The sequence below is a fragment of the Dinoponera quadriceps genome, unplaced genomic scaffold (genome assembly GCF_001313825.1).
Source record: "Dinoponera quadriceps isolate SergipeBrazil2010 unplaced genomic scaffold, ASM131382v1 scaffold4444, whole genome shotgun sequence".
Taxonomy (NCBI): Eukaryota; Metazoa; Arthropoda; class Insecta; order Hymenoptera; family Formicidae; genus Dinoponera; species Dinoponera quadriceps.
This window is the reverse complement of record NW_014558991.1, coordinates 264,596-286,044: the sequence shown is the minus strand read 5'-3', so window position 1 is coordinate 286,044 and position 21,449 is coordinate 264,596. Positions and strand designations below refer to the sequence as shown.

The window sequence follows — 21,449 nt, the reverse complement described above, 5'->3', positions numbered from 1 at the left end:
CAACACGACGAATTTACATAGAGAAGAAGGAGAGGGGGGGAATCGGAGCCTCCGAGTGCCCGCGTATCATCTTCCGCGCAGGTGATACGGGTCGGACGGGGGCCGTATACGTGGCCATTTATGCGTCCAAGCTGTGCTTGGCCGCCTCGTGCTTCGGTTTTAATCTTCGAGGGGTCGAGAGCAAGGAACGAGAGAGAGAGAGAGAGAGGAAGGAGGAGAGACACAGAGAAAGAGAGGGAGAGAGCGAGCTCTACGCCCGGACCGGTATGAATAAAACATGAAGCGCGAAGCGCCTTCCCTAATTGCGTGGACCGTTTAAATGCTCGACTAAGAGTGGCGCTCCTTTTCGACGTTACGCCGAGGATACACGCGCATATACATCGGCCGAGTGTATTCTTCCCAAATTGCGGATTAGCGGGCCCAGACTCGAGCTGGTATCACGGCGTTGCGGTGTGGGAACACTCGAGAATCGTCTCGCGGATAACGCGCCCTTAACAAGCCCGCTACCAACGTCGTGTCACAACGAAAATTCTCTTTGTGCGTCCACATGATCAAACCAAGTCTGTTTTGCACATTCACGCGAAAACACGAGGCGGCTTGTGCGGAGGGTTTCTGAAATAAATTCTACTAACGAATGTGTCGCGCACAGAAAGAAAGTGTTCGGTTGATATTATTACGTAGTTGATTTTTCTTGCGTGTCACTTTCTTGATTTAAAGCTACCGTTATAAAAAAAATTTTCGAATTATATATTTAAACGTTATATCTCTATAATATATTTATACATCTCTTTCTGTATTCTCTTATAATTATGTTTGATGTACCGAAGATATGATCTCCCGTAAATATATGAATAAATAAATAGATTATCAGTGAGAAATCAACGTAATTACCTGTTTTTCAGTCTGTTAAATCAAGGCATATTTTTACCAGTTTGAATGTGTTTTTATAACTCGTAGCGATTACATGAACGCAATAATTTCTTAATTTGTGAATTAATTACCGAATGCTAGTATGAAATGATTTTAAACTAAAGAAAGTATTTATTAGAATCATGTAATAATTATCTTCCACTGAAGGGACCTAATGGGTTGAATTGTCCTTCATAAAATGAATTGAAAAGTCAACTCTCAGAATATCGGACAGTATACACTTTAAGAAAGATTCTATATATTTATTTGTTCGCTGCTCAACAGCAAGAAATTTGTCGCCGCTCAAAATAATTTATTTCTCTGTGCAACGTATCGTAAGAGGCGCGAAGAAGGTCGGTGACGAGGATAAAAACGAGGAGGGAAGGGGGGAGTGATGGTGAAGGAAAGAGGTCGTCTGTTACACGGGAATGTTCGCCGCGACGAAATAAGACGCAACTTATAATGAAACGCTACAATAAACCAGGTCGTTACCGGCGCGACGTGATTATAATAATCTTCCGCGATAATAGGGAGTATAAATGGAGCCGTTTACGGTGGCGGCAACGGCGGCTCGCGTCGCCGTCGTCGTCGGGGAATCGCATTTCGTCGCGTCGTGACTGATCCACGAGGTGCTAATAATCGCGCCTCTCGCGCTCGTCATTAGCCGCGGCTGGTTGCATTCCCGATTGCGGCTGGCCGGTCGCTGTAACAGCCGTGGCTGCTTTCGCGAGATTTACAGGCCGCGCGTTGGAAGCACCTCTTTATCGTTAACAACCGGCTCGCGTTCTCCGGCTGGTTAGCCCAAGGTGGCGGTTCTCTCGGACGAACCAGACGAGACCGGACAGACGCGTCGACGTTCATACACGTGAATAAACGCGCGCTGACTATGAATTAATTCACAGCCGAAATTTTGGCCCCGTGTTTAACATTTCAATTCTACAACATAGTAAGAGCTAAGGTAGCAAAATAGCTTCCATTTCAATTCTAATGATATAATATAAACCTTACTTTGACCCGGATGATGTCTTAAATTTCCATTTTCGCTTTTAGCGTCAAAATAGGTTGTTGAAGGTGGCGTTAAAATTTCGTCGGTGGGATTAAAAATTCAAGAGAGAAGTTAAAGCGTCAGTAATCGTGAAAGTTTTATCAGTCTATGGGTCCGTTTAAGTAAGCGCGAACTATCCTTCAAAGCGTCAGAATAGCATCAGAATTTCGTTCTTCGGACGGTGATGTGTGATTTTCGAAAGACCCTTCTCTCTCAAATGCAAATTGAGAAAAATGATGAAGAAGACATTTGAGTAAAAACTTGGATTTTACTCGGTTGAATCGGGACAGGTAGCGGTGATATCAAGAGAATCTTCGTGCTCTCCTCGATGGCGTCCTTCCTTTGATAGGACGAGTCAAGAGAGGGTATTATTTTTCGCGAGTTTAGACAAACAGCGCGAGCGATGTTATTTACTTAAAGCGCGTTCGCTGGTGAATTTTAATTTCCGCATTTGCAGCGCGCCGAGCGCCTCATAACTTGAAATATCGGCGATGGCGATTCCTCCTGGAATCGGGCTGGAATCGCGGAACGCAGTTCGATAGGAACGCATGTCGAAAGCGAGCGCGCTCAATGATGCTGAACGTAACATGGCGTCAATTGCCGATAGCGGCGCGTGTAATCCGCGCGGGGAAAAATAAATAAATAGATAAATAAATACAAATAAATGAGTCTGCGGTATGCGAGAGCGCTCGCTAAGCGGATCGTGTTTTCACGTCGAAGCGTTCACAATTTTCGCGCGTTGCATTTCCACCGACGCCTCTACCCGTCCCTCGATTCGGATAGAGGCGTTACTTTTTTTTTCTTTCTTCCCGGCAAAAAAATAGATAAATGAGTAAATCAACGAATCAGCGACGCGTAAAAGCGTTTGCAGTTACGCGAGCGCAGATCGTGCACTGGGAAGAAGGGTTTATTTAGATTTATCAGATATTGAGCACGTTTTGATTGCGGAAAACAGAATTCCTGGTCCAAATTCGAGATTCGAAGATTCTTATAATCAAGATTCGAGATTCGAAGATTCATATAAATTCTATTTCTTCCGACCAAAATGTATTTTATTCGTTCACTGTCCGGTAAATTTAACCGAACTCTTTTTTCCGCGCGGTTCCACGCATCGAAACGTTTGTCATTTTCTCGCAATACATCTCGACCAACGAATTCACCTGCTTTTCGACGGAGCAGCGTTACATTCTCTCTTCCCTTCCCCCTTTCGGCGAAAAATAAATAAACCATTCTGCGGCGTGTGAAAGCGTTTACAGTTGCTGTGCGAGTGGTAATTGTGGTTTACTGTATTTAAATGTTTATAATTTTCTTGCGGTGCACTCCGACCAACCTGCATTCAGAAAGAAGCGCTAGATTCACATAAATAATTACACCAATATTCCCTGGCAAATTTCTACTTGGATTAAGTAAATTTTACTTGAGTCAAGTAAATATTGTATTTATATAATGTGTTTGGAAAATATTAGTAAATATTACTTGATTCGAGGAAAAATATTTGAAAAGAGTATCGCAATAATCATTTATATGAATCTAACAGTTTTTTTTTCTACGTGCATCTCCACAGAAAAGCGTTAGTCTCTCTTTCTCTCTCCCTTTCTAGCAAAAAATAAATAAGTAAAATCTCAACTGAATTACAGGGGGTCGCGCTATCTAAACGAGATGTAAATATATGCAAACGCAAATCCGCCGAGATAATTCGACGACGACGATATCTCGCGGCTTTCGCGCTCGCACGCGCTTACGTCGCCCCTTTCGCGAGGCGAAAAATCCGCGACAGTGTCCGAAACCGACTCACGGGCTTCTATTTATAATAACTTTCCGAGAGAGAGAGAGATAGAGAGAGAGAGAGAAATGCGAAGAAATGCTTGTCGCGGTGTGTGGTCCCGCGGCATGTTCCTCCTGCTCCTCCTCCCCCGAATAAAAAGACCAGTCGGTGTAATCGCGTGCGGGACACGTCGTCGTCGCGCCGAAAATCCCCGCAGCCCATTCCGTCGTGGTCGCCGCTCGCTCCGCACGATCGACGACATAGTGCGCACGGCCCGTTAAATTTAATATCCCCAGAAGGCAGCCCGATCACTTGCCCCTCAAAATGGCGTCATCTTTTTTATACGGACAAAACGAAAACTGTAACGTGTTCTATAAAATCGTGTCATAATTTACCGTTTAAAATCGTGAAGCGATTTCATTTTATATAAAATCCGCACCTCATGTAGAAAAGGTGAATCGAAGCGGGAAGAGAATACAGTGTAAAACTATGGCCGTGCATTCTGAATTTGAATAAAATTAATGTTATTAACCCTCTCCATACCAGTAAAAAGAGACGGTGACGGCGACGATGAGTGGCCAGACTCTGTCTTCTAGAAGCGCTAGTTAAATCGAGCGGGGCGGGGTAAGAAACAGCGCGGCGAACTTGAATTTTCCATCGCGTCGGGCGCCTCGTGGCGACGAGATGCGCGCGGCGTCCGGCGAAATTAACGGGCCCGTGACAGCGCGCGAACTGCTATCCGCTCGCGTTAACGCGTTTGCATTATGCAAACGATCGATCCGGAAGATTGACGGACATCTCGGCCGCCGTGCGAAACGGCGATTTGCGTTCTCGACGATCGCTGAACGAACGGATGGACTGCTAAAGGACTCTCGCGACAAAGCGGCGGCCGCGGGCGGAATTTAATCTCGCGCTGAGCGGAAGAAAGAGAGAGAGAGAGAGAGAGACATCGTTATTACTGTTTCGATGGTGACGGCAATGTCGGCCGCGATCGATGCAAAAGTTCAATCAATCGCTGCTCGGCGGAATTTTTATCGCGCGGATCGCGGAGGAAAAAGTTCGGCCGACGTCGGAGGTGAACCGGACGACTCGGTGATCGCGCCGAGAGAAGTTCCCCAGCTCGAACGCGCGCGCTCGCGTTACGCGCTCCCCTTAATTGCGCGCGGAATTATTCGATACTGCCGAGTTTTATCCGGCGGCCTCACGGCTCAGGTATCGCGTGCGGTATCTCATCTGTGCAATTAGACATTCAGATCGCGGAATATCAGCGATTCATCGACCCAGGAGGAGGAAGTGCAGAAGCCATTGAGTGAAATTATTCCCAGGACGGGAGCGCGGTATAACGCTTCGGCACTCGTCCCTTAATCACGTCTTCTCGATTTCTGCTCGTTAAACTCGCCTAAAAAATGCCGCTTTTGTAAGGCGCAGCCGGGGCGCTCGCGAATTAAAACGAGCGAACTTCGCGAACTAGTTCCTCTCCACGGACGAATAAATAGCCGAGTGCGCGCGGCCCCCGTCGCCGGAACGGAGAACGCGACAGGATGAGACGGGCTCTCTCGCATCGCCTTTGTTGCCGACGTAAAATATATATATTTACGTTCGCGAGAGCTAAACGCCGCGACAATGAGTCCGCACGATGAGGGCTGGTGTATCTCAGCCGGGGCGTAAGATCGAGCCGCGCCTCTCTCTTCTCTTTCCTCTCTCTCTCTCTTTCTCGCGCAATAAATGTTATCGCGATGGACTGCAGCCGGGCGAAACTACCTCTTTAAGAGATCGTACTGTTTCTTCCTGGCGAAATCGGAAAGGCGGCCCCCCGACACTTACCAATCGAATCTCTCTTTCTTTTTATCTTTCAAATTCTCTGAAATTCTTTTTAAACCTTTTAAACTTCGAGAAGCATACCGCTACTACAATAAATCGAGGCGATCGTTATGTGAAAATAACCGCTGATATATAAATAAATAATATATTTTGGCTTTTTTGTATAATCAATTTGCGTTATCTTCTATTAAATATTATTCTTTTCTATGTCTTGATATTTGTTTAAGATCAATATTCTTATTATCTTAATTTAATGCTTCGACATTCCTTTATATATTTGTTTTTATTTCTTTTAATGTAATATTCTAAACTCCGGCGAGCAACTGTATATATATTAAATTACTGTAAACTCAAGTTGGACTTCAGGATAAAAATAAATATTCTATTCTTTCTCTCACATACACACACACACACACTCTCTCTCTCTCTTTCTCTCTCTGTTCCTCTTTGTTTCCACCGGCACTCGTTCGTCCGTTATTTCTGCGGGCCGCGATATACGCGAATACTGCGGGATTAAACGGCTCTCGGAGACTCGGACTGCTCGGATTCGATTGCTCGATCGTACCGTCCGCGAGAAAAATATGTCGATTTATTCGGTGCTTCTCCGAAGCGTTGATCAACGCTCTGAGGCCGCGGGCAGCGAGTAATTATGCCCGTAAATGCACCGCAATTATTAACACGTCGAACATCGTGACAGGCGCCGGAGATTGACATTATGACACTATCCATGTCTCATTAAGTTACGTATACAGTATAATAAATCGCACTTAAAAATTGGTTGTACGGCCAATAAAGATTCGGCGAATGGAACGAGGTAAAAGATACACGCACCCCGAGTTATATTTATTTACTGCATCATTGATATAAATTCAGTCATTACCTGAATTTTCGTGCAATCAATGCAACAATCGGCTTGATAATTTAAAGTTAATCGAATAAGCAAAGATAAAATAGAATGAAACAAGAATAATATGGTAAGAAGAAGCCGATGCGACTATCGTTTTCGATTATCTCTGGAAGTCCCAGTTTCGCTTTGTTGAAGATTTTCGCGATATGCAGTCGGCTGATTAAAGGCTGCAGCACTTTACCTCGGTAAGTTTCGCAACGCGTTCCGTACACGGAAAAAGTTCAGTATCAACTCAAGATTCATATTCTTATTTGTAAGCAAGAATATATAATCTCATGTGAAGATAAAAATTGTTTATATAAAGAAATCTTATATAGTTCCACTATAAAAATATTCTCGTATCATTCCAGAATAATTTTTATAAATTGAGAGGAAAAATATTGGATGGAAAGAACGATATCTTCAAACTGATGTAGTTCTAATAATAGTTTGAAGACATCGTTCTTTTTATCCAATATTTTTCTTTCATGTAAATTATTTTTTAATATTTTTTAATATTATTTTTAATTTTTATATAGACATTTTTCACGTAACGGGAAATTTTATTTTCATATTCATTATTTTATATATTCATTTTTTTCCGTGTATCTCCAATAGGAAAACGTCTCTTCTAAACACGAGTGCTCTCTCATTGGATACAGGATGCGTTGTGAAACCCTCTCAACCCGGGAGAAATGTTACCTATTCGGATGTCGCGCGAATCGAAGCCAATTAAAATTCTCGCATTGTCAAGAGACCGGCGAGCGAGTCTCAGCAGTGATCTCACTCGGACGCGTTCGCGAAACATCAAGCAGATCAGAGGCTATTTCCGGAGTGACGTTCGTTCGTCCGTTCGCGATGCTCGCGGTGTCTGCGTCTTTCGATCGTTCGCCGAACTCTCTCGACGCTTCAAGTGTCGGGGATCAAAAATGGGGATCCCACTTAGCAGCCGCGTCGGCCGGTCGACGGGCGCGAGCGTAATAATCGCTGACTGCATAACGCGCCGCCTGTCTCCTTTAAACCGCCTGTCTCCTTTATCCGCGCTTTTCTAAATTACAGTGCATCAAGTAATGGCTCCGAGTAAGAGCTATTACGAGCCCGTAAAAATTCGCCAACTGGATGGGTCGCTCTTTCCGACGTAAATATCCCGTATCGTGCGCTTTCCTGCTCCGTTCCTCTATTTAGGAAAATGCTCCCTATCATATTTCCGAGTTGTTGACGCGCGCGTGTCTGTATATGCGTGTACGCGTAAGGTACGTAGAAGGGGTACAACCAACGTAGAAGGTTAACAACCATCATTTATTTATTCGAGAGCCGCGAAAGCGATACGCGCTAACGATACACGCCTCATGACGCATGTGTTACGTTAATAATAATGAGATACTCCGCATTGAAAAATGAGTCCGTTGGATCTGTCTGTTGACGAGTAAGCCCCGCCGACGCTTAATGATATGCATCGATGTAATCGCAGTATCTGCAGATAAATTAGAAACGCCGCCTCCGCGCCGTCGCCGCTATTTTCGCCTCGAAGCGGAATTACGCGGCGGAAGTCGTTCCGTGATTTCTCAGCCCCGTTCCCAATTTCTCCGCGAGCGGTATCTCGCCCGCTCTCGTGTAACCTCTCCCCCCTAGTCGGCCAGCCAGCCAACCGAGCGTCTTAATTGCACCTATTCTGGGAAAATACCGTTGAACGGAAACAACGAGAAGGAAGGGCGGAAACATGCGCGAAAGAACTCACCGGAAAGATTCGCGCCGAAAGAAGCTGCGAAACGCACAGAAGAAGGCTGTTGCCTCCCCCTCTCTCTCTCTCTTTTCCCTTCCCTTCCTCGATGTTGCGTCACAAATTTTTCACTCGATAATTGGGAAAGATGCGCCCCCATTAGCCTTCTCCCTCGCACTCTCTATATCTGTATATCCCCCTCTCTCTCCCGCCCCCTCTCCTTCTCACTCGCGCGTCGGCGGAGGCTATTTATTCCTCCATTCACACGGATGATTTATCGCGGCTTGCGGCGTTATAATTCAGGTTTTCAATTCCAATTGAAATTAACGAAGCCACTCTATCATATTCGGAGGCGGAGGAGGCGGACCGTGCCGCCGTTAGACGCCTGGGATTCCCGGCACCGATTGATGACTCGCGTGGGGCATTTTCGCGCGACCGCGCGACTCCTCTCGTCAACCTTTGCTCTGAGTTTCACACCTCCCTCCTGCCTCCTCGCCCCCGGGCACTTTTGTATTGTATTTTATATCCCGCGTGTTTGGTGAGATTTCCTGCGGCGCAGCCGACTGAGGCGTATCTCCAGGTGCGCGTTGTTTTAATTCTCCGGTGCGTTCGCCCAGTAAACGAGAGAGAGAGAGAGAGAGAGAGAGAGAGAGAGAGAGAGAGAGAGAGAAGGGGAAAGGGAGATCTGGAAAAACGCGCTCGGAGAGCTCGACTTCGCCTTCTTCTCCATTTTTCCTTGTTTCTATTTTTTTCGGAACGCGCGTACACACATATACACACGGAGGGAAAAAAGGAGGGAGAGAGAGAGAGAGAGAGAGAAAACATCGGCGGAGGCGCGGCAGAGCGCGAGAAAGAAAAATGCGCGTCGTAACCGCGGTAATTCGCAGCGAACGCTCGTCGGCCTATCATCTTGCGGAATTCCGAAGAAAATGGCGGGGCCTTGCCTCCCCTCCTCTCCCGGATTCTTTTTCCTTTTCCAACAACAGCGGCACAAAGGAGAGAGCGACGGTGGCGTCGGCGGCGGAGGCTGTAAACGTCCGCAGCACCTCGTACGCGCTCTTACGCCCGAGGCCGGCCTGTATTAAATTAAATGGTGACGTGCACGGCCGGCGGAGGAGGAACCCGGGCGCGCGATGTGGGGTGCTGCGCGCAGCGGAGCTCATCAAGACTCGGAGGCCCATTCAGCCGGTCATTGTCTGCGGTAATGGAATGTATTAATATCGGAGAGCCCGCGGGGCCGTCGACTAACGCTTCGTGTACACCCCACTCTCTCTCTTTCTCTCTCTCTCACACACTCCCGGATCGTGCGCGCACCCGGTTCGGTTCTACAACCGCGGCCTGCTCTGCTGGGCGGGATACGTCCCGTGGGATGGAATATTCGTATAAACCGCCGCTGCACTGCAAACCGCCGGCGAATACCGGGCCCCACGCATTAATATCTAAACACGAGGAGCGAGCGAGCGAGCGAGATGGGATGGGAGCTGGCGGGAGCGAGATGGAGAACGAAAGAGAGAGAGAGAGAGAGAGAGGGCGGGAGTGAAAAGGATGGGTGAAGTCGGTGGGGGTTGAGGTGACTGGCGCTCGCGCGTTATTCTGCCAGTTGCATCTCGTATTCATGCGTTGCACCGGCGGCTACCAGAAGCGTTACACGGCCCGGACCCTCTCGCCACTGGCCAGGTGTAATACTCTTTTTAGTCCGGGCATGATACGTCAAAGGTCCTTTTGTGATAATTGCGTTAGAGGACGACGAGGCTCCCGCGAGGCATGTCCGCCGAAGGCGATACCTTGTTTTGCGCCACGGTCATTTCGCGAGTGTTTGTAAGATAGGGGGCGATAGAGAGAGAGAAAGAGAGAAGAAGTAGAAGAAGAAGAAGAGAAGGAGAGGGAGAGAGAGAAGGAGGGATGGAGAGAGAGAGAGAGAGAGAGAGAGAGAGAGGTAGACGAGTGCGCGCGAACGTAGTAGATAGCAGCCGCGCTCGCAGGTGGAAATTAATTCGGAATAGAATTAATTCCACCATCGTGCGCGCTCAAACGTGGCCGGCTCGCGTAAAGCAAAAAGTTACGTTAAATAGCGGCGTCCGTTAATTAAGCTACCCCGTTGCGATATATTAATTCGCCGGAAAATTGCGGCGGTAGCGACGGCCGGGGCGGTGGAGTGGGGTGGGAAGAGGAGGGGGACTTCCCGAGGAAAAACTATCGATGCTGGGCGTCGCGTTCGCGAATAACCACGAGCGAACGGTGTTTAAGGGACGCGCCGGACAACGACGTGGAAATTATTAACGGACGCGGATGGGATGGTGCGCGCGCGAGCGCGCTCGCAAATCCCCGGATCGGCCGTAAATTCGCACCGGATGATTCTCTCGTCAGGCGTGATTAAAAAATAAACTCGCTCTCGAAGCGGAAAGATGAACAAATCGACGACGCACCGTTTTCTCTCTCTCTCTCTTTCTCTCCTTCCCCCCTCTCTCCCTCTCGCTCGGTGCCGCTCGCCACGCAGCAGAAGGATCAATTTAACAGCGCTATAAATATTCATTTCGCACGAGCGAGTGCCAAACGAGAAGCGATAGCCTATCGGAAAGGCACGCGGATTACTTAATTACACGTTGTTGCGACCGACAATTTATTCTCTCCCGCGGCTGTGGGGGTAGGCGTTAATTTATAATTAGCCTCGCCGTGCGAGCTTTCTCCCTGTCTTTCTCCGTCCGTTGCCGGTCGGCGTTACCATTTTTGCGTTTCACGATGCTAAGGCGATAGAAACGCCGACTAATATCCGTTTAGAGCCGGCTTTCGCGGTCCGTTAAGCGGCCGAAAGATTAGAAATAATTACATTCGATCGGCCGACTCTCTTCGTTCTTGCCGCGTATAATAACCTCTCTCTTTCTCTCTCCCTCCCTCCCTCTCGGCCCGGTGGTCCTGCGAACCTGATATTCCGGATTTTATGTATTAACCGGCGAGAGCGCGCTTTTAGTATTCACGCCTCGCAAGCGCGCTACGCGGAGGCGGCACGATTAACCCTTCCTCCGCAAGGCGGCCAATGTATTTACCTTGTCAACACCGAACCGCCCCCCTCCCCCTTTTCACCCCTCTTCGCCCGCCTCGGTCCCGCTGTTTTTCTTTTAAAACGTCCCTAACGACGGAGAGACCGGCGCCCGGTGCGTCGTCGTTACTTCGCGATATTAAAAGCGATACGATCGTGAATTTGACGGGCGAGATATTCGGCCCCCGGCAATCATCATTTATTATGTCGCAAAAATTACTCTCATCACGAGGCGGTCCACAATGCACGGCAAGAAAAGAATATACCGGACCGTTGACGCACCGAGCACCGACGTTCTCTGTGATACGCGAAGTCTCACGGAACCTCATCAATTATGAAAGGCGATTTGCATTTCTATTGCGTAAAAAGAGAGGAGGACAAGTTTGCAGAGTGAATTGATAACAGGGATTGCAAAGAGAGGGGAAACTGGGTCGGACGGTGGCTCTCAAGTCCGCCATGCGTTTATATGCTCTATTGTGAGAGAAGCAGTGAAAAAGAATCGCAAAATGTTTCTTTTAGGATGTGTTTTTCTTCCGATTCTTCTTCGACCGTTTCTTTCATAAGAATAACGTGAACGATGTGAAATCCATGATCAATGTGACACTTGAGTTAACTCGACTTGGTCGCCCCTAATTTTAACTTCTTCAAGGACGAATCGTTCTCTCTCTCCCTCGAAGCTTCGTGCGCCGTTGAACACCGCGAAAGACCACGCGCTCGCGATAAAAATGTTTTCGCGAGCCGGCTCGCACCGCGTCGCGTCACGATGTCGTCGATCGCGGCTGCATCGAGCGCGCAACAGAAGGCGCCGGTAGATACGAAGTGATCGATGGCCGTAGCGGCGCGACACCCGTCCCCTTTCTCCCCTGCCGTCGAACTATCCGAATGAAAAACTGTCGCTTACCGTGCCAGTTGGGGACCGACGTTTCCGGTGTCGAAGCTGGAACTGGCGTTGATATCCACGTCCGGGATCGCACCGGACTCCATGCCGAGCGGCGCGATGCATTGGGCTGCAACAAACGAACACGCGGCGTCGCCGAGGTTAAAGCGCTGCGATTTATACACAGGCGTGAGGCAATAACTATTACACTAGCTCTATATCTTCGAAACACGCGAGAGCTGGGGGGAAAATGTATCCAACAGAAATTGCATCGGTGCCGTTTCACCGGTCATCGTTTCGAATACCTTTTGCGAACGTCAACATTTTTCATCCTCATCCAGTCGTTGGAGGAAAAGCACCAAAACTGATGACGAGTATGGTAAACTGACATACTCATGTTTCTGAGCTATGAAGTACCAAACCTTGTCGAACGTCGTCTACCGCGTAGTTGGAGTGACAGTTTCTGTTTGCAAACGCGCTCGTTTTACGTTATTAGCGTCCTTTGATTCCTCATCGTGCTGAAGTTTTGCTGAGCTTTCTTCAGGTAACAATTTACAGCAATAAGTAATTTACTTGCTATTTTATAGTGCGAGTTTTGACATCTTTAAATCACTTTGGATCTTGCGCCGATCTCTATCCTCTGTCACGCACCGTGTCGTGAACCACGCAAGAAAAGTTAGAATTAGGTTGTTCTGTGAAGTGAGATACTGAGTTTACCGGTCTTTCAACCGACATGCCTGAACTTTGCTGTGAAATATCATTTCACAGAATACAGGTTGAAGCTCACTAACTGATTTTCTCTTATTTCCTCGTTTATTTGTTTAAGATAGGAAGAAAAAAAAAGTTAAGAGATCCCTTCCACATAATAAAGGAGCAATATACATATATTTTATAAATTTTCGAAAATATCTAAGATTAAAGATAACATGTAAGGATATGTTAATAAATGTACAAACCGATATGTTGTCAGTGCTTCCATTTTATTTTTTTCATAATTTCCTACAAACATTTTAAAAATATAATAGCTATTTGCAAGGAAATATATAATAATTTTCAAGGCTAATACATATTTTTTTAAAGAAATATAGTTGGTTTGCATCTATGTGCATGTAAATTTTAATTTTATACCTTCAACAAAGCTTCAGCAACAGGAATCCAAAGACAAAAAATATGTTGGTTTTGGTGCTTTTCCTCTAGTAAAATATTTTTACCTTTCAAAGATATTCTCAAGGTGACAATAGTTATTGCCTCTCCCAGTATATATTCATATATATACGCGGCGTCTCTTCTCTCTCTCTCTCTCTTTCTCTCCTTCACTCTCTCGGTCTATATATATGTAGGAATCGGCGTGCATCACGGCCGGATCATAAACGGCTAAATAACCAGCTAACCGAGATGGATCCGTGCGATAGCCGCTTTACGCTCTCGGCGTGTACGGCTGCCTGTCGTGCGGCTGGAGGTTACGGACGGTGCGAGGACGCCGCTAGGTGGGTTACCTACGCCGGAGCGGCGTGCGGGGACCGTGCCTCCGACGTTTTCCGTATCTCGCGGAGCGATCTAATTGTTTCATAGGTGAACACGGCTGCTGCCGTTGCTGCCTCGTGGACCGACCGTTGCCGAGGACTGTGGAGAATCGCAGTCACCGGGATATATCCTCGTGCGCGAGATAACCTCCGCGGAATATTTATCGCGCCATATTCGTCCGGCAATGCGATGTAATGCCGCAATTTCTCTCCCTCTCTCTCTCTCTCTCTCTATCGTAATAATAGACATTATAAAAACATCAATTGCGAAATATTTCGAATCATAAATTAAATGAATTTCAGGGTTAAATATGATAAGAGTCAGCTGCTCCAAGTTTGCCAGTAAAATTTTTATGTTCGTTTGATCTCTTTTTTGTGTGAAAATTCAGTTCAAAGAAGCGATTATAAAGTCGACTCGACCAGTTGTAAAAGTTCTATTTATTGTCCGGTTTAATTAACCTTCCATTAGAAGTAAAATTACTCGAATCATGCAGTTTAATTAAAATTTTTTGGCGAGCGAAGAACATTTACATCGTACATACAATTACGTTCCGGTTTCATAAAACTTTCACCGTTGATTAAACATTACCAGCTCATACCCGAGTCGAAATTTTAGTTCTACATTCAGATGCGATTCTACGTTAAATCCAGTTCTATATTAAATTTTCAAAGATCCATCGTACTCCTTTGATACTACAAATGAAAAGTTATTGCCGTTTTCTCCGCTTGGAGATTATAGAACTTAAACTTCGACTCATGTAGAACAAAGTAGTCTAAAATCAATGATAGATATTCTCATGCATAAGCAAAATTGTTATAATGTTCTTAGAAGATTTTTAGTCTTGACCTGAGTGCAAGGAACACTTGCATCAATACGGATTCGATGAAAATCAAGACTAAAAGTCTACCAAAAAGATTATAACATTCTTCCTTATACGTGACTATATCTATCATTGATTTAAGAATCATTGTTTTCCGTGCGGATATTTCCGTGTCGGATTGTTGATCTGACTCGGTTTTCGTTCGATTTGATCGCAGAACTCTGAGATTCAATTCCTTCTACCTGATTTTCCTCTCAACGTAGAGAGAGAAACGCGAATCGAGAGGCCGACTTCTCTTCCGATCGCCGGCCGGTCGTGCCGAATTCACAGGGTGTTCTCCGGGCCGTGCTCGGCGGGCTTCACGAGCCCTCCCGGGACCACGCGTTCATTAATGAGGCTCATAAAGCGCTTAATCTCGCCGAGATTTAATACATCCGACTCGGGGGAGTCTCGCGACCGGCGCCCCCGCGTAGCCCCGTCGACCACCAATGACAGGGTTGAGGGCCATCGGAGAAACGATACCGTCTACTTTGCATACATTATCATTCCCCGGCCGGCCCCTCTCGGGAATTTTCGAGAGGCGTTCCCGCGCGACCCGTCGTCCTCGTCGTCCGCAATAAAGTTCGAACCAAGTATGATGTATGGTCGCATTCATACCGCGGCCACGTCACGCCGCTATCATTAGGGCGAAGAGAGTCGCGACATTCCGCGTTTCTTCCCCACCCCCTCGCGCACCTCCATATCTTTCTTCCCCTCTCAAGTCGCCATTAACCGCCTACGCGCGTTATCGGCTCTTTGTTTCCCGCGGAAACCGCGGGACAAAGACGCCGATTATCCATCGGGCATGCGGACGAGCGGGCGAATCACAAGCGGCCGTTCACTCCAGCGGGCCGGATGCTCGCTGTCGACGTATTACAATCAAAGGCCGGCTTCATAGAGACGCGGGCGCGTTCGCGAGCGTACGATACACGTCGGGTCCTTGTAATTCGACAAAGGAGCGTGTATCGAGGCGTAACTAATTCGCAACATGACGACCCGATCAGCCGCTTCGCCGGACAGCGCGCGAAACGCGCGCCTCGCCTCGGGCGCGCTCGCGAATCCCTCTCTCTCTCTCTCTCTCGTATGGGGAGCGCGCATGATGATGCGGCGCGCCGGCATCGATTACGGCGTACACGGGGGTCGGGCGGTGTTACGATACCATTACGCGGCGTGGAAACTGCGAAAATTCGAAGTAGCCTGGGCGGGTCCGCCGGCGTGCAACAACGCAACGTAGCCGACGACGATAATGCCTAATGCCCGGATATCGAGTGCAGGTGCAGCGCGAGTCGTGTCGGCGGGGGGGACGCAGAGGGTCGCAGCTTTGTGCTGCCGGGGAGCATAACGGAAGGAATCCGCGCTAAGCCAGCGCGGAACGGGCAGTGCGGGAGCATGTAGGCGGTGGCCATTAATACCGGCGAAAGTTTGCAGTGTTCTTCTTCCTCCGACGACGAGTGAGACCGACCGAACTACCGACCGCCGCCCCCTCCCTCCTTCGCGTAATTCCCCCGGCCCTCGAGAGTGAAATGTGTATTTTGCTCTTACGTTTTAATCCAACATACTTTATTGTCGCTGCCGAATGGAAGCTCCGCAGCAAACCGTCGGGAAATGGCTTAAGGGGAAGGGGGGGGGGGGTAACGCTCTCGTAATTTGCTGGAGATACGCGTGGTTCTACGCGTTAATGCTCGTCGGTCGCGCTCGATGGCGAGAAATCGCGGGGCGAATCTCGCGATCTGGTCGCGTGAGGACACACCGGTGCCACCCTCCCCCGGCAACGGTATCCGGCGAGCAAACGTAATCGTTTCTCGGAGATTTTGCTTGGATTTTATTGCTCGGTCCGGCTGGGGAAACATGCGAGGGCCCTCGGTCAATTTCGATGGGACTCGTTAGCGATGTTGCCGAGTAGCTGAAAGTAGGAGATACGTGTCCTTTGATATGTTCTTCCGCGCGCGTTTAAAGTTGAGACGAGCTCTCGGAAGAACTTTTACCCTCGACCCTGCGTGTTATTTTGGGGGAATTTAAATGGGGGAAAAGTACGTGCGTTAAGTGCCACACAATTCTTGTCTGTAGTTTTAAGGTTCCGGAAGCAACCCGTTTTTCCCCAATTTTTCTGCGTATCTTTTTGGTTTCTCATCTTATTTACAAAATAAATAAATGTAACAAGTTTCAATTGAATACACGCGAACTTTTCTAAACGAATTTTTCCCCCGTATAGATTGTGGAAAATATCTATTTTTTTTTTTTCATTTGAGAAGGATTTTTTTCTTAATACAAAAATATATATCTTAATATAAGTAAATTTGTTATTAGAGTACCGAATAAGTATTGTTTATTTCTTAGACACCTTTCCCCAGTGTAATTTCCAGATTCACGATTGGCAACTAACAGCAACAATCCGCGTTTACGGATGTAGCAGATCGCGGGTCCGTCGAGAGACGGTCGGGAACGCCGACCGGACTTTTGGAAGGACCACTCGGCCTGCAACTTCGCGGTCGATCGCGGTGGAAAAGTCGCGAGAGAGAAGCCAAACGTGTCGGGCGCGATTAATCGCCGCTATTATTAACGGGCTGCTCCTCGTTATATCGCGATTCCGGTGCTCTAATATATGTCGGACTTCCTCGGCTTGGCCGCGCGCCGATTAGAATCGATGGCAGGAAAGTCTCGGCTCGACAAAGGGAGGGAACGCCGATCGGCGCGGACTGTTGTTATTAATGAATGCTCCCCCCCCCTCCCCTCCCCCGATATATCGCGATGACCGCCGCCGCTAATATATGTCTTCGGATTCCGCGGAGGAGCGCGCATGCCCGACGATCGATAGCGAGGAGAGTCGTGCTGCGAGCACGAGGATGCGAGAGAGGCTGCGCTCTCTCGAGATCGCCGACGACGATGGCGCGGACTCGCTATTATTATTAATGAAGGTCACCCCGATACGCTCCGCGAGATCCCGTCGCTAATATATGTTCTCGAATTCAGCGGGGGCCGCGCGAGAGGCCGAGGAGGGCGATTTGAATCAATTGTAGGAAAGTCGCGGCCAACAAAGGGAGGAAATGCCGATCGGGATCGTTGGTGGGCCAACATGGCGGACGAGTCGCTATTATTATTAATGAAGGTCCGCCGCGATATATATCGCGCGTATCGCCCACCCCCGCCGGAATTCTCACGACCACCTTCTTCATTCCCCCTCTTCGCTCCCCCTCCTGCCACATGACCATGGTCCCTTTCTATTTCTCGATAAAGTTCGAGGACCGTTTCGCGGGCTCTCGCAGAGGGAGAGAGAGAGTCGGTTTCCTTTGTCGGCGCGTTCGGCCTAACGAGTGAGCCACCACTGTGAGATATCACGCTCGTAAATCGATAGCGAATGAGGGTTCCTAAACGCGACACCCTCCGTTAATCCCTGAGACGACGGGCGAGACGTCTCGCAGTAAGTACTGAGCGATATAGATGGGTAGATAAAGAGGAGGAGAGCAAGAGGGAAAGAGAGAGAGAGAGAGAGAGACCCTCTCGTGGCGGATGTCCGGCAAGAGTCGCTCTCCCGACGTTACACCACTCGAGGAAAAACACCATCGATTACTCTCCCCGGCTATTGGCGCCGAGATAAATTACAGACGGAGGGAGGAAATCGCTGAGGATGTTGTCCGTCCCGGAGGCGGCGTGACGCAATTATTGAACGCGCCCCGTTATCCGCGATTACGATGCGATTTTTCGCCCGCGGGAATCTATTTCTATCAAGCCGATCCTGCTCTCTCTCTCTCTTTCTCTATCTCTATCCCTCGGGCACCACGGGCGATTACTTATCATTAATAAGACGGTAAGACGCGAGCGCTCAGCGCACGCGCCGCAGCGTCTTCTGGGTGAGACCGTGGGATTTTCCGCGCTGTGTATCTCCCGCTGATTTACACAGCCGTGCTTTTTCGTTGAAGCGCGCGTGCACTCGAACCAACCGCCGCGTCGATCGGGGATCCCGGTAATCCGGGGCTAAATTGATCGATTCGAGACGTCACGATATCCCGCGTTACTTTTACCTCACCTGAGCACTGAGAGGAGAGAGAATGATCGATCTCGTTACAAATTGAAGTCACTCTCGGCGTCAACGATGTTGTTTTATTTTCTTGCAAACAGTAAGTGGTTTTCCGGATTATTTCACTGTATAATTATTTTATTATAACAACGCAAATAGTAAATATTTCTTGTTTAAAATTATTCTTCACCTTTTTTTCTTTTTATATGTAGTTTTTTTTTTCCCCCCAAAGAGAAATTTATCTTCCACGATACGTCACGAAAACGTCGCTTCTTAACACATTGTTGATCGATCATGTGAGAAAATTCGTGTTTTATTGTCAAGAGAAAAAGGAGAGTTCGAGAACGAAATTTGAACAATGTTGAAAACGGCCGATTAACAATGCGTATATAATGATTTACTCACGTAGAAATTTTCCTAGATTTTCCCGTATATAACATAGCTTCCGATTAGAATACCCTAAATTGCCTCTCAAAATGGATTACTTCACTGCTATATCATTTGGGAATCCCATTCTTATCCTAAACATGAGATGAAGCGATGCTGATTGGCTATGTGCTGCCGTGTACAATTGTCATCGCCAAATAGAATCTGTCTATACTTAGGCTTGTATTAGTAGTCGTTATTTAAAACTTGCCTCAAGTGAGATACTCAGATTTGTGTTTAGAGTTCAATCTGAATTATCCAATTAAATCGCAATTACAGATAGAATATTACGTGCATTGTAAAATTTACCAACTCAGATCTAGCTCTAAATTGAGATCTGAATGTCTCACGTGGGGCAGGTTTCAAGCAACGACTATTAATACGAACCTTAGGATCGTACGTGCCAAGTGTGTTATTTTTACACGCATAAACGTCAAAAAATGACACGTTCGACTGAAGCTCTTCTTACATGCTTCCTGCCGTTTTAGATTACGTCGCTTAAAACGTTATAATCCCGCCAAATTATAAGTTAACTCGTCCAGTCGTTAAATGACGTGATCTAAAACGGTAAGGAATGTGTAAGAGAATCCCCAGCTGAAATAACACGCTTGGATCTGCAGTGAAATCGGACTCCGGATCCCAATTAAATTTCGAGAAATTTTCTGCCCGAATCGACGAGAAACGGCAGCGTTAATGACGCTGAAAATCGGCCGGTTAACAATATATCAAGACCGAAATGAAAAAAAAAAAAACAGTGTGTACGAAGGGCTCTCGCGGCTCGTGAAAATTCTCCGCTCGGAGCACGCGCGCGATTGGCTATTTACGAGGCAGTGTTGAGCGAGGCACGACATGACGCGATGCGACGTCCTCAGCTAGACAAGACACCTAATGACCACCGGTGAAAGCCGATCCCGGATCGAAAGTTCGTCGACTGCGGCGGGCTAAGTTCCGGAGTAGTCGCGCGGTCTCCGCGTCGTTTAATAACTTATAAACGCGGCAACCTGGTTGCGCGCGGGCGGGGGCGTGCCAGGAAGGCTATAGCCGCAAAGTTCGACGACGACGACGATGACGTCGTCGTTGACTAGTTGCACGAGCGGGTGTACCGTGTGGCCTGCGGATTAGAGCTTAGGAGAGCTACTTACAGAGGTCCACGCCGTGGTAAGCGGGGGCGAGAGCGAGCAGAACGACGAAAAGGAGGTGGACGGCAGGTGGCGCCCTTCTGGCGAGGAAACCCAAGCTTTTCACCATAGCTCCCTTTTCCTGCGAGGGCTTCACCCTCGCCCTTTCCTCACCGCGACTCCCGCCGTGCCATTTCTGCCTCGTCAACCTGAAACAAAAAGAGGCGCAATCGTTATGTCGTGCTCGGCGATTGTCGCCGTCGTTGTCGTCGTGAACGAAGCGGGAGAGAGGAGCGGTCGACAAAGCGGGCTCGTTTCGCCGACCGTTTTCTCTTTCTCCGTCTCTGTCCCACCCTCTGCAGGTGTGCGAATCCGCCGCCTTGGCGGAGAAATGATGCGCGCAGTTGTCGCGGCGGAATGTCAAGCCCGAATGTTAAGGACGATAGCAGCAGCTCTGATATCGCGCTCCGCGTATCTCGGAGTTGTGATTCGCGAGACGCCGTTACGCAAGACTGACGCGCCGTCAGCGCGGAGATGCTCCTGGCGCAAATTTTGCTGCGGCACTCGCTCCCCTCCTCCCCGGCGCGGTTTAATCGTCACACGAGAAATCATCGAGACGATGCTATCACGATGGTGTGTCGTATTTTATTAGCGTGGAATTCCGAATCGATAATTCGCCTCGATTCGAAGAAGATTCGCCAAATTGGAATCTCATAGAAAGCGACTTCCGCGTAAATTTTGCCGCGATACTATCTCTCTCTCTCTCTCTTTCCTTCTTTCTCTCGCAACTTAAGCGAAACACTAAACTAAACCCGAAAAGAAATCAAGCTGATAGTATCAGGAGCACTGAGAATTTTTTCAGCGTGGACTTCCGGATTAATAATCCGCCTCGAAGAAGATTCTCCGAATTAAAATTTCTCAAAGTGCGATTTTCACGTAAATTTTCCTGCGAAACCTCCCCTCCCCCCTCCCCCTCTCACGCGATATTCCGTTAAGCGGAAAGTACTCAAAACAATATTATCACGAGTGTCGGCTTCCATCGCGATGGGATTGATAATTTCCCCGCGAGATTCGAAGAAGGCTCGCCCAAATTGAAATTTCACCGAAGACGCGTCTCTCCGCGCGTCTGCCCGTAATACCCGCTCAGCCGATTACGCGGCGCGCACGTGTGGGAGAAGCGTTTCCTTCCCGTGGAAAGCCGAAGGGCGCAGTTAGACTAACCTGCTGCGGTACACGTCACGCAGCAGTGGCTTTCTCGAGAACGAGCCAGACGCGGCGAATGCGGAGCGCGTCAAGCTTTAACGTAAAGACGCCTCGAGAGACGCCGACGACTATGACTGGGATATCTCCGCGAGTGCGTAGTTCGTAGTCGACGCTGTCGAGAGCAACGAGCAACGATTGGCAGAGCGACTCGTTCTCGGCTTACCAAGTCGATCGGCCAATTGAT

At 48.2% G+C, this 21,449-nt stretch overlaps 1 protein-coding gene across 1 annotated transcript in view; it reads right to left on the bottom strand.

Moving 5' to 3' along the window:
* The window catches only part of LOC106750086 (discoidin domain-containing receptor 2-like), a 206,020-nt gene that overhangs the window by 87,482 nt on the left and 97,089 nt on the right, over positions 1 to 21,449 (bottom strand). The window contains exons 3-4 of the mRNA XM_014630167.1: positions 20,027 to 20,211; positions 12,085 to 12,190 (exon numbers count right to left, since the gene is read on the bottom strand). Coding sequence (XP_014485653.1) covers positions 12,085 to 12,190; positions 20,027 to 20,132 — 212 coding nt within the window. The 5' untranslated portion in view covers positions 20,133 to 20,211. The remainder of the gene's footprint in view (positions 1 to 12,084; positions 12,191 to 20,026; positions 20,212 to 21,449) is intronic.